The sequence below is a fragment of the Pipistrellus kuhlii genome, unplaced genomic scaffold (genome assembly GCF_014108245.1).
Source record: "Pipistrellus kuhlii isolate mPipKuh1 unplaced genomic scaffold, mPipKuh1.p scaffold_m20_p_6, whole genome shotgun sequence".
NCBI classification, from domain to species: domain Eukaryota; kingdom Metazoa; phylum Chordata; class Mammalia; order Chiroptera; family Vespertilionidae; genus Pipistrellus; species Pipistrellus kuhlii.
In genome coordinates, this window is record NW_023425562.1 from 26,669,487 (window position 1) to 26,682,667 (window position 13,181).

The following is a 13,181-nucleotide window of genomic DNA, read 5'->3' on the forward strand; positions in this document are numbered from 1 at the left end:
AGTTGTCCTAGCACCATTTGGTGGAAAGAAAGAGGATTCTATCCTTGTTGAATGTTCTTAGCAACCTTGTCAAAAATCAGTTTACCATTGATATATGTGCTTATTTCTAGACACTTAATTCTGTCCCTATTATACTAGTCTATTCTATAATACCAGACTAAAATTTCCATAAGTGTAAAATACTGGGTTGGCCTAAAATTTAGATCTATATGCCGTCTTTTCCAAATCAAATCTTCTTAACTAATTGAAGCTAATAATTCCACCTACATTCAGAATCAGAATATCATCTCTCCTTGTTGGTTTAAAAATAATTGGGGGAATGGGGAAGGCAGCTAAATGATGGTTCTTTCTCATTGATGTTTCTCTCTCCCTTCCTTTCTCTCTAAGGTCAATAGAAACATATTTAAAACATAGTAATTGTTTCAAAGGAGAATCACCTTAAGGTGAAACATGACTTGTTTGGCCTTGTATTTTCCAGAGTCCCTCATGAATACACTGTTCATATACTTTACCTTATTCCTCTTTTTCTCAATTTTTACCAGTGGGTATATATAACTTTATCTCAAGGTAGAATTGGTAAACATATAAACTTAAATGTTACAGAATGAAAATGTTGTGGAAAACAACGGCTTAGTATATAACTTAGCAAAAAAGGTATTAATGGTTATTTTCCAATAAATGTATACCTTTGCCACAGGAAAGAAAAAGTTAATTCTTTACAAGTTTATCGGGCAGAGAAAACCAATTTTGTTGTCTTCTTCTCTGGCCTTTGTACTTCTTAGTTCTGCATATAAGGTCACATGCTAGTTTTCATGACTAATTTTAAAGATTTTGGTTAATATTCAACTGATTATCAAAATTATAAAAGATACATTTTAAATTGCCTTTATGATTGTTGGTGGAATTAGCTTTAGAGGAGTGATTTACAGTGCTTTGATGGGGATGGAAGATAATTGCTATGATGACTCTATGGTGAAACTTAATTGCCAATGAATTTACAAGGATATGGGGTATCACATCATTTAAAGTGTATAAAATATCAAAAGCTTATTCACTCATATCAATAAGTACAAATTTTAAAGCATCTGCTTGTCATGTTTGGTGGACTGAAGGATGAAGTGTCAGGACTTTTTTCTTGCTCTGTGCAAGTTTGGAGAGAGATTGTAACAGCAGAAAGAGCTCAGCTGGTCAGAGCCTTGGATTCCAGTCCCATCTCATTTACTAGTCCTGTATTTTATAATCTGTAAGATAGAGGTTGTATAACTAAAGAAAGCACTTTGAAAGTATAAACTATCACTGTAAAATTATAAGGTATTATAATTGTGGGCAATGAAAATTTAGGTTATGATATTGAAAAAAAACAACGCTGTTCTATTTTTTTTCCTTTTTGGTGCACTTTTCTAGGTGAATGTGTCTCTTAGGAGCAATTGTCTGGGAGTGTCTGGGATAAGCTTGGGCTGCATAGGCCAATTGTGTTCCCTGAAGGCCGTGCTCCCTGAAAGACTCAGAGCAGCTCAGCCAGCACATCCAGAGTATGAAGCATGAAGTACATTTATTCTGCAAAGATGATAAGTAAATATAAGATAAGAAAAAATGTCAAGGATTCCATTTTTTTAAATCAGTACAACAAAATCAACACAAAATCATATTCAGAGTAAACATGCCACTATTTTTCACAGATCTCTCAGCACTTGGAAGAATACATATAAATATTTATTTGAATTATTCAGACATTTTAGTTATATAGAACAATTATTTAAAAGTGATGATGCCACAGACTGGTGTGTGACTTGGTGGGTGAGTGTTGACCCAGGAACCAAGAGCTCCTGGGTTCTATTCCCCGTCAGGGTACAGACCATAGTTACAGGTGCCATCCCCAGTAGGGGGTGTGCAGGAGGCAGCCAGTCAGTGTTCTCCTTCATGGATGATTCTATTTTCTTTCCTCATGGATATTTCTATTTCTCTATCCCTCTCTCTTCCTCTTTCTCTAAAATAAATAAAAATATATTAAAATAAATAAAAGTGATGCCTCAGAATTAAAAAAATTGACGTGTTTGGGACAAAATATACTGTATATAAAAGGTATTTGAACCTGAGAAAATGGAAAGGTGCCAAGTTATTCCACATTATTTCTTGAACCCCTGAAAATATATTGATTTCTGATAGCCTTTGAGTTGTCAACAGTTACTTTTTAAGAGTCCCGTGATAATGAATGGTGGGATTTATAAAATTTCAAAGGGTTATTATAATCATACAAAAAGTACTAGAATTATGCTGTCTTTGTGCAAAAAAAGCATCAAGTGTTTAGGTTTTTAATGACTAGATTTTTAATAGAATTTTTAAGTACCTTTTATTTTTTCTGCATGTAGAAGAAACGTCAAATAACATTCTACTTGTCATTTTGCCTCAAGTTTAATTTCATATTAGCTCACAAAGGCAAGAAATTCACTTGGGAAAGGAAAAAATTCTGTTGTGAATTTGTTTTAAAGAATAAAGTTTTTGCCGAAACCAGTTTGGCTCAGTGGATAGAGTGTGTCGGCCTGCGGACTGAATGGTTCCAGGTTCGATTCCAGTGGGGGGCATGTACCTTGGTTGCAGGCGCATCCCCAGTGTGGGTGTGCAGGAGGCAGCTGATCGATGATTCTCATCGATGTTTCTGGCTATCCCTTTCTTTTCCTCCTGTAAAAAAATCAATAAAATATATTTTTTAAAATAACGTTTTTTTCCTTCCCTAAGTGATAAATTTTTTCTTTTTCAATTATAGTTGACATACAATATATTAGTTTCAGATGTACAACAGAGATTAGACATTTACATATTTTGTGAAGTGTTTGCCCCAAAAAGTTTTTTTTGTTTTGTTTTTTAATTTAAATACATTTTAGGAAGAAAAATATGGCACTGAATCAATCACAGGGTTATATACTACAGAAGGGCTTTCATAAATTTGTATTGGGGGGAAAAAAGTCCATCTTTTAAAGATAAGGTTTGGATTTGTTTCTTCACTTCCACTCTCTTCCTACTTCCTTTCTTTATCTTTACTTCGAGATTTATTTACTGCCCTAAGCCTCATGGATTCCTCAGTTTATTCTCAGCTTGTCTGGAGGGGGTGGGGGTAAGGCAAGGACAAAAATGCAATAGGTTTTTGGCTATAATTATCAGTGCAACATGGCTGCAATATCCTATAAGGCCAGAAGATGGTGATGTTGTCTATAAAAGTAGACCATTTCCAAGTAAGTTTTTCTGCATGGTTGAAGTTATTTTAAAGCTCCCTGCACTTTCAAAATTCACACAGGATCTAAACATTTAAAATAGGGATTTGGGGGAATGTTTTTCCATGTTTTAAATAAAAAGGTTTTATAAATCTATCATTTCTATATCATAAGGATTTAGATCTTTTCAGGGTTTTGACTGGTATATAGTGCCACAGACAGGATTATGAATCCATCCCTGAGTGAGGTTACTTAGGGTTGTTTTGTATCTCTTGTAGTGAAATTATAATAAGGTACCTCTTTAAATTTCTTACCTTTTTATATCCTTTTGCTTTTCTCCTCCCCACTCCTGCTGTATGTATTGTGGTACCTTAAGCATTAAGAATCGACCATTGTAATTTCTTCCGCAGATACTAAGTATGCAATGTCTAGTTTCACACATAAAAGCTGCCTTTAAAAGATTTATTGGTACTTAACTATAAATAAATTTACTTGTTTGATGCTTTCAACTCTGTAAGATTCTCACACAGGCCTAGCCTTAGAGTGAAATGTTGCCGATTAAAATTTTTACCAGTGATTATTTTGTCTAAGATTTATACTTTTTGCATACTTAATGAGTCCAGCAAGGCCCAGGAGTATTTCTTTTATTCTTCAGCCAATTGCCCTCCATTCAATCTTGCCACTGTGTTATCACTTCCGCATCATAGGAACTAGCCTTTGATGATAGTGGTCATTGCAGACATGATCTTAGTGAGGAGATGTACAAACATTACAAATGAATCTGGAAGGAGGCCGATACTATCGTCTGCAAATGATTTACAGCATGCTATACCCCAGGCCCTGGTCTATGCGTTTGGGAGAAGTCAGTAAGCAAAACCCACGGATCCCTGTGCTCATGGAGCTTACAGGGAAGTTGGGAGTCAGTAGGAGGTATTCAATAAACAAAACGAAGTAAATGGTAGGGTTTGTTGGTGGCGATAGCTACCCAAAAAGAGCAGAGCTGGGTGCGGGTACGAGGACGCAACGAGGACGCAGCGAGGCCCCCGCAGTACCAAGAAGCCTGATCAGGAGAAATCGCCTCCGGGGCTGCGGGAGGCGCGGGAGGGGGCCCGCGGGAGGCGCGGGGAGGGTCGCCCGAGGCCGCGCTGCTGACACAGACCTTCATTTCATTGTGCATTCACTGCGGGCCGGGTTCGAGTTCCTCATTACCCTTTCGGCACGCCCGTTCCCAGCGGACCCTGTGCCACGGATCTCCCCGTGGTGCTGGGGTGGGGACGGGCGGACGCGGTTGGGGCCCGGGCGCAACTGCAGCCGGAGGAGCCCCGGACCGCGCGGACCGGGAGCGTGGAGCGCGGCGGCCCCCGCTCGGAGCGCGGCGGGAGGGCGGGGCCGGCGGACGCCATCGCGTCTCGGGCTGGCGGCGGCCTGGTCCGGACCATCGCGGAGCCCTCGCCGCCCTGCGCTCGCCCACGGCGCCCAGGCCCTCGCGCCGGCCCCCCGCCTGGTCCCTCGCGGCGGCGCGCGCGGCGGGCAGGGCGGAGCCGCCGGGGATGAGGAGGCGGTGGCGGCCGCGCGCCAGGGCGATGCTCCGGGGCTGAGGAGACGCCGGCACGGGCGCGGCGGTCCAGCGCAGCGCCGAGCCGCGGGATGGCTCAGCCGGCCGGCCCCGCGGGCGGCGGAGAGCCGCGGGGGGCGGCGGCGGCGGGCGGCGAGGGGCCGCCGGAGCCTGGGGAGGCCGCGGGCGCGGCCGGGGGCCCGCAGGACGCGCTGAGCCTGGAGGAGATCCTGCGGCTCTACAACCAGCCCATCAACGAGGAGCAGGCGTGGGCCGTGTGCTTCCAGTGCTGCGGCTCCCTGCGCGCCGCCGGCCAGCCCCGCCGCCGCGTGCGCTCGGCCGCGCAGATCCGCGTCTGGAGGGACGGCCGGGTCACCCTGGCGCCCGCCGCCGGCGACGCGGGAGAGCCGCCTGCCTCTGCCGGTGAGCTGGCCGCCCGCGTCCTCCGGGGACCCTGCCCTTCCGCCCGCGACCCCCATCCCCAGGGAGGACCCCCGCCTCGGGGTCCCTGCCCTTCCGCCCCGCGAACCCCATCCCCCAGGGAGGACCCCCGCCTCGGGGAACCTGCCCTTCCGCCCCGCGACCTCCACCCCCCAGGGAGGACCCCCGCCTCGGGGACCCTGCCCTTCCGCCCCGCGACCCCCATCCCCCAGGGAGGACCCCCGCCTCGGGGAACCTGCCCTTCCGCCCCGCGACCTCCACCCCCCAGGGAGGACCCCCGCCTCGGGGACCCTGCCCTTCTGCCCCGCGACCTCCTGCTCCCGTCTCCCGCGGGCAGACCCCCGCCACGGCCCTTTCCCCCGCCGCCGGCTCGGGGCCCTTCCGCCCAGACTCCGTTCCCCCACCTCCCACCTCCCACCCCCTACCCCCTTCGGGAGGCCCGGGCCTGGGCCCACGGTGGGAGGGGCCGGTGCTTGCGATGTGGCCGAGTGGACCCTGCGTAGGTCAGAGGAGTGTGTGTGGGAGCCAGCGGCACAAAGGGGTGGTGAGGGCGGAGGGCGGCCTGGCTGCGCCCCCTCCCCGCTGCGGGACGCGGACCTGCCGGGGTGCTGGGCTCGCACGGCCCGGCCCGGCTGCCGGGCTGGCTGGGAACCGGTGGGCCCGGTGGGCTGGGTCCCAGTGGGCTGGTCCCGGCGATAAGCTGTGTGCACACTCCCCTGCCCTGGCCATTGACCTGTGTGTGTGTTTGTGATGTGCCTGGTGCTATAAAAGCTTCACCAAGATCTTGTCAAGGGTAGTTCATTCGGGTGTCAGGAAAATGGCACCTTTGCGAATGAGTGGTCATCTAATAGTATTTTTTTTTTAATTGGCAACAATATTCTTTGGGTTTGGAAATATAAAGGAATCTGAGCCCTGAGGAGAAGTCTGCTATTTCGGTAGATGCTGAAGAGACTAAGTAACGATTTTTATAGTATCTGGAAGTTGTAAATGAACCACTATACCTGTATGTTAAAATTTGTTGCGGTGAACAAAAAAAGTCTCGTAAAGTAAGAAGCAGACAGGATATCCGATAAATAGGTAAAATGGGTTTTAGGTCATTGTGTAATGTAAATTTCCCAGGTTGTCACATGTTATCACATACACATCAACACGTAGCTAGGGCTTACTCACATGATTATTGATGATGATCATGAGGAGGAGGTTGGTAATGGTTTCTCCTATTCAGTTTTACTCTAATTCTGTCTTTTGAGAGTCAACTCATAAAAACATTAAAAAAAAAAATCCACCCTCTCTTTTAGAAAGTTGATGGGAGTGTCAAAATGCTTCAGGTGAAAGATGTAATTCAGAACTAGTCAGTAAAATGACATTTAAGGAAAATCCTTCTCTAAATCAATTAAATAAAGAGGATTCAAGATTATGTTGTCAGTTCTTTCAATTCCAGTAGAACACTTACTATTTTTAGCGTCAAGTATAATTTTTTAAATATACTTTTTATTGATTTCAGCCAGTAAGGAAGAGGGAGAGAGAGAAACATCATTGATGAGAGAATCGTTGATAGGCTGCTTCCTGCACGTCCCCAACGTGGGATCCAGCCACAAGCCAGGCCTGTACCCTGACCTGAATCACATGGTGACCTCCTGGTTCATAGATTGAAGCTCAGTTACTGAGCCAAGGGAGCGGACTAGATTTTTTTTTTTTTTTTTTTTAATTTAAAGCTAGCCTTCCTGATTCTTTTGAAATAATTTCAAAATTTTTTTAGTTTACTTCACCTATTGTGTTTAAACTTGGACTTTATATTACTGGAGACTTCTTGCATTTATAATTTATTTACAATATATTGTATGATATGAAGAGATACATTTCTAAAATAAAGCAAAGCCTTGCCTTGAGAACCAGTGTTTCAAGGGGAAATGGTTGTGTGCAGCATTGGTAGTGGGGATTTCCTGAAGGAACAAACCCGGTTTACACTGTCGCTTGAATTTAATACTGAAGAGTAGTTTACGTGTTGTTTGTGGCCTTACTAGTAGGTTAGTGTCCGAGAGTTGGATTCTGGTGGTAGGTGTTTTGTTTTTTTAAAAATCAGAACCTGAGTCTGAGATGAGAATGTTCGCATCATTACTATGAATGATCGTATGTTGGCCTCAGTGTAACATGCCATCTTTATGGAGAGAAGTGTGGAGTTCTTCCCTGCGCAGCAGCGATCCACCTGTAATCACCCTCTTTCTTCTTGATCTCTGCTACCGATTGTGGAGAGAGCGCAAACAAAGTTGTTACAGACTTGAGCATTTTAGGGTCAATTAATTTAATCTTTAAAAAGTTCATACAAAGATATTACCGTATTTTTCGGACCATAAGACGCACTTTTTCCCCCCCAGAAGTGGGGGGAAAAAGTCCCTGCGTCTTACGGTCCAAATATAGCCTACACATATACTTTAAAAAAAAAGTTTTTTTACTTGCCCGGCTCTGTGTGGTCTCTGTGTGCTTGCCCGGCTCTAAAATGGTTCTAAATGCTGCTGTTTACAGGGTTGATTACATGTGTTTATGACTGTGATGTTGGGTTTTAATGCACATAAAATATTTTAGGACACTATTTGTTTCAGAATCTTTTTTTCTTCATTTCCCTTCTCTAAAAACTGGTGCGTCTTATGGTCCGGAGCGTCTTATGGTCCGAAAAATACGGTACTTATATTAGACAGTTTGTTTCCTTCTAGGTTTTAAGAATAATTGCTTGGCTGTGGAAGACACAATGTCTTCTGAACATTTAATTCTGATTCTTAAAAATGCTGTTTAATTTGGTACTGTGCACATTGGTATAAATTCTGTTTTTGAGGGAAAATGGTAATTCTTTCATTGTAAGAAGCAGGCGTTTCTCTCCCCCCTCCCCCCCGTTGACGATTATATGTTGTCAGCAATTAAAAGCACTTAGGTTTTCACGCACAGTTCATTGAGTTATTTTATAAATGGAGGTTTGGGGAAATTCATATTGGTACCTCTTTGAATCAAATCCAAGTCTTCTAACCTCTAGAGTTCGTAATGTTGTTAAATGAAACAAATTGGTTTGAATTTGGATCGTGATTCCTCCCCCTCCTAGCGGAGTGACCTTGAGTCCAGTCTTCCCACCTGTAAAACGAGGTCACTTTCTTCACAGGATAGACGTTTCAGTCAGATAACATACGTGACGTGAGGAACACAGGGCTTGGTGTGGAGCAGGTCCTCCCGTAGCCCTGTGGTCCCTTCACACCACCGCGGTGCCTCTGATCCAGCTGTTTGGGACAATGCCTGGGCCCGGTGTCTCAGCCTTGGCACTGTTGACATTTTGTCTGGATAACTCGTTGTTGGGGAGCTGTCCTGTGCCCGCCTAGGGTGTTTAGAAGAATCGCTGGTCTCTGCCCAGTATGTGCTAATAACTAACTGTCCACCACCTCCCCCTCGTCGTGACAGTAAAAAACATCTCCAGACTTGGCCATATGTTTGTGGGGGCAAAATAACCCCCTATTGAGCTCCACTGGTCTAGCAAACCTTGATGGTGCTGCTCAGGATGTGCTCAGTGTGGAGAAATGGATCTTGTCTGTAATCCTCAAGCGAGTGAAATTTTCAGCAGGCCGCTGCTTTTGCTGCTGTTGCGTGGAATGAATAGATACTATTGATTCTTACCCCTGTCAGCAATTTTACTCCGCTTAGTCCCATAGAAAGAAATAGCACCTCAAACACTTTCTTGACTTGTTTTGGGATTTAATGCAGTAGTAATAGATTTTAGTTCTTGTTTACTTTTAACATTATTGATACATCCAGAATACTCACATTCAGTTTGAATTAAGAAATTGGAAATACATGATTTTAAAAATAGAAAAATGATGAAACGTGGGAAGCATGGAAGTGAGACCAATATTAAGAACACAATGAAGAATAATTTTATTTAGCAGCCAGATACAACTCAGAGCCCTCTACCCGGGGTGGGGAACGTCCGGCCGAGCCGTATAAGCCCTCGAAGCCACGGCATTAGGGGGAGTTAAATGTTTGACCGAAGACAGCAGGCTAATTTTTAAGTTGGTAATTGTGTATGGCCCGCAAATGATGTTATAAATATCTAAATGCTTCCAGTGTTTATGAACTCTTAGTCATAATAGGACCTTATTGTTTGGTTGTCACAAAAGTTAAGCTTTCACTTTTATACCATTGGTAACAAGTTAAAGGCATTCAGCCTCTTGAAGTACAGTCTGCTGTTTGTCAGAATACTGGCATTTAGGACACGTTTGGTGTACACATTCTTTAGGAAGTAGTCATTAATGGAATTTAGGGTGTATTCCAGATCTTCACAAGATTATGATGCTTTTTTCCTGGGATGCCATGAAGAATTATTAATAAAATAGTATGAGAGATGAGACTCATTGCATGGACTCAGCAGCCTCTTTGGCCTAAATCTCCATCTGACAAAAACAACTTTTTCACATTTTGGTTTCAAAATGTTTGATGTACCTTTAGCTTTAGATGTGTAAAGAACATTAAAAAATTATGATCATATCTTGAGTTAAAGCAATCTTCAGACTGGTGACAGGTTTTCCTAGGAGGAACAATGGAAGCCCGCATGCATACTAATAGAGAGGTCTTTGGTTAGAGAACCTTCTGCTTTGTTTGCAATCTGAAAAGGGGATATGACCAGTCAAGCTTATCGGGTTCATGCTAATTTGGTGGGGGAAAGGGCTTTGGAATAATACACTGTTTGATTTGAAAGAAAGAATGTTTGTGGAGAAGGCTAAAATAGTGAAATCATGTTTAAGAACATTAACTTTTTGTTTTCACTTGGTATATTTCCAGAGTGTCCGCTTAAAAGAAAGGAACACTTGAAGTATATGTGTGTGTGTTTAGGATAGAGGTTGGGGGTGAGTGACATCGGGTTGGTGAAACGCCTTTTCAGTTACTGTAATAGGTAAGAATTATTTCATTTGAACAATGTGTCCAAATATGTGGGTTTGGTTCAGTCTTAAAGACATGCATGGAGGCATGCACATTAACATCACCAACGGACACAGGCCCGGGGCTGTGGGCTTGTCCTGGGAGAAGGAGTGGCGGGGGTGGGGGGTGGGGGGAAGACACGGAATATTTTAAACAGTAAAAAGAAAGAAAAACATGCATTGAGCGTCTACTATGTGCAAGCAGGGTTTTTAAATTTCCATGGTTGATGTAAACATAAGTAGTTCTAGTCGTTAAAGAAGGCAAAATAAAATAAACACAGTGGTAAATTTATCATGAAGCTAATGCAGCTTCAACTTAAAGCCCACTCCTTCACACAGGCCCTTTCGAGGCTCCTGGGAGGAGCTTCAATAGTAATATGTTCAGATGGTCACTTGCAAAATTAAGATATTTTAGCTGTCAGTTCAGATTGGAGTGAGAGAGAAACATTGATGTGCACTCTACTCGATGTTGAAGATACAAAGAGGATGAAAGGGCACCCATACCTTCAGGATGATCGCTGGCGCCTGAACTAACACAGTGCAGCACAGTCATTCCAAACAGCAGAGGCACACACAGAGAGCCGTGTGAGCCCAGGGGAGAGGGGCTCGCTCTGCTCGGTGTGATGGTACGCAGGTTTCACAGAGATCTGTCTCTTTTCTGGAGGTCTTCAAGGATGAGCAGTGGGATAAAAGGCGAAGGACGCCTTAGGCAGAAGCAGTGGTAAGCACAAAGATTAGAAATGTGGAAGAACTATTTAAAAAAACACACAGTAATTCCTGCAGTGTGGCAACAACACTCACTTCCCCATATCAAACGCCGACACTGCTTAATCCGTCATTGCCTTTTTGCTGCTAAATTTATAAGCAGCTTCAGAGTTGCTAACAGGGTGCTTCAGGCAGTCACTACCAATTATTTGGAGTTGGCACAAGAGGTTAAACCAGTTTGTCTTCTGTGCGGCCCCGGAGCATAGGATGTGTGTGGGAGTGGTGGGGAATGAGAGGCTGGCCAGGTGTGCTGCCTAGGATGAGGCGCTGAAGGACTTCTGTCCTTCAAACCCACCACTGAGTTTGTGCTTACCGTCCGGATAGGTGGTGGAGAGCCAGCGCGTAAGGGTTATAGTAGATTATGCAAGCAGATTACTCTTTTTGGAAAGATTACTGGGAGCTCTGTGGAATATAGGTTGAACTGGGTAAAACAGGGCAAAGACACATAGGCATCTCATTCTATTATTAGGTCTCAGTAGCCTTTAAGTTGCCAAACCAGTTAGGAGTGTTGTGGCTGTTCTGACCTGAGATGATAAAGCTCTGAATGAGGGCAGTAGGAACGGAGATGAAAGGTTAGATTGAGCGTGATTTGGGAAATTAGAACAGATCATGGCTCTTTAGTTTTTGCTGTGAGAAAGAGGAAGGAATCTTGAAAGGTTTTCAGATTTTCCTGCTCTGGTGCCTGGATGGTAGGGAAGACGGGAGGGGCAATAGGGGGTGGGAAGATGATGACTTATGCTTGTTGGAAATTAAAATTGGCCTGGAGAAATATTTTTCTGTGGAGTCATGTTGATTTTTACCAAGTGCCTTTGCTCTTCTGGAAGGTTGCAAATCTGTCGTTTAATGTCACATGGTAACGTGGAAAGAACATGAGTTGGTTGCAAAAGTGGTTTTGATTCTTGGCTCTGACTCTTATTATCATCACTTTAGTAATCACCTCAGGCAAGCACGTAAACTTTCTGATTACCTATTTCTTTCTTTTTTGTTAAACCTTACCCGGGCATATTTTTTCCATAGGTTTTTAGAGAGAATGGAAGGGAGGGAGGAAGGGGGAGAGGGAGAGGGAAAGATGGATGTGAGAGAGACACATTGATTGGTTGCCTCCTGCCCACACCCTAACTAGGACTCGAACCCCTGTCCCTTTGGTGCATGGGCTGACACTAACCATCAAGCCATACCGGTCAGATCTGACTCCCTATTTTTTTTAAAATCTGTAATATGGAAATATTATATGTCCAGCCCTTACAAAATTTTTGAAGACCCAAATGAGGACATTTATGAGAGGGCATTTTGTCAACTCATACATACTACACTTATCTGTTTTTCACTGAGCCATGTCTTCCCTTTGTAAAAAGAGTATCTCGGGATACTTTGATTCAGGATTGATAACGAATTTCTACAACAGTCTCAAGTAGATATATGCTTGGATGTCCACAAAATGATTCTTGAGGCTGAAACAATCTGAAGTATCAGCCTTCGTATTATCATTAGATCTTAGTTACCTTAGATTTCTAGCATAGGTTGTAATGGGCTGGCAAGAGTCTAGTAGAATGTCAAGGAAAATTTAGTGTTTGACCACCATTTATTTATAGTTTTAAATGATTTGTATATAAATATTACATATTCTTGAATTTAGATTTTTCTTTCACTTTACCATTTTTTAAAATATATTTTATTGATTTTTTACAGAGAGGAGGAGAGAGGGATAGAGAGCTAGAAACGTCGATGAGAGAGATACATCAACCAGCTGCCTCCTGCACACCCCCTACCGGCGATGTGCCCGCAACCAATGTACATGCCTTTGACTGGAATCGAACCTGGGACCTTTCAGTCCGCAGACCGACGCTCTACCACTGAGCCAAACCGGTTTCAGCATCACTTTACCACTTTTAACTTGCTTGGTATGATATTCACTTATAATTTAGCCTCTTTGAATCCTTTGGGGAGTGAACAGAGGCTTTTTGTCATGAATAATATAAATGTAAATATGACTTTCCCTCTAAACTCTTGGGACCAGTTTCATTTGAGATCTGTAAGATTACATGAAATAGTTGGCCTATTTATTGCTGATGTGTATAAATTTGAATTTTATTGGTTGGAAATTATTAAAGTTCATTAAAAATTTGTTTAATGATAGTTGTTCTTTAACTCTGACATTTTGTGTTGAAGATATAAGTATTCTACTTGTAATTTAAAGAACTTAGTATTTTACTCATAGGTATAGTAAAAATGTGTAACTTATGAAGTTAGTTACAGAAA

The 13,181-nt window shown here is 43.4% G+C and overlaps 1 protein-coding gene and 1 long non-coding RNA gene across 14 annotated transcripts in view; one reads left to right on the plus strand and one right to left on the minus strand.

Moving 5' to 3' along the window:
* Positions 1–13,181, plus strand: part of LOC118708219 (centrosomal protein of 76 kDa) — a 132,899-nt gene that overhangs the window by 23,220 nt on the left and 96,498 nt on the right. The window contains exon 1 of one of the 13 annotated variants that reach the window (XM_036419348.2): positions 4,606–5,187. The exons of 10 other annotated variants lie outside the window; for them this stretch is intronic. In XM_036419348.2, the coding sequence (XP_036275241.1) occupies positions 4,857–5,187 (331 nt within the window). In that variant the 5' untranslated portion in view covers positions 4,606–4,856. Of the gene's footprint in view, positions 1–4,605; positions 5,188–13,181 lie in introns of those variants that run through there. 2 more of the 13 variants (XM_036419350.2, XM_036419351.2) reach the window with 2 other exon arrangements.
* On the minus strand, positions 1,022–2,635 carry LOC123651576. Its single transcript, XR_006740372.1, has 2 exons — positions 2,588–2,635; positions 1,022–1,241 (listed from the first exon to the last, which is right to left on the minus strand). It is a non-coding gene; the product is annotated as an uncharacterized LOC123651576 (long non-coding RNA).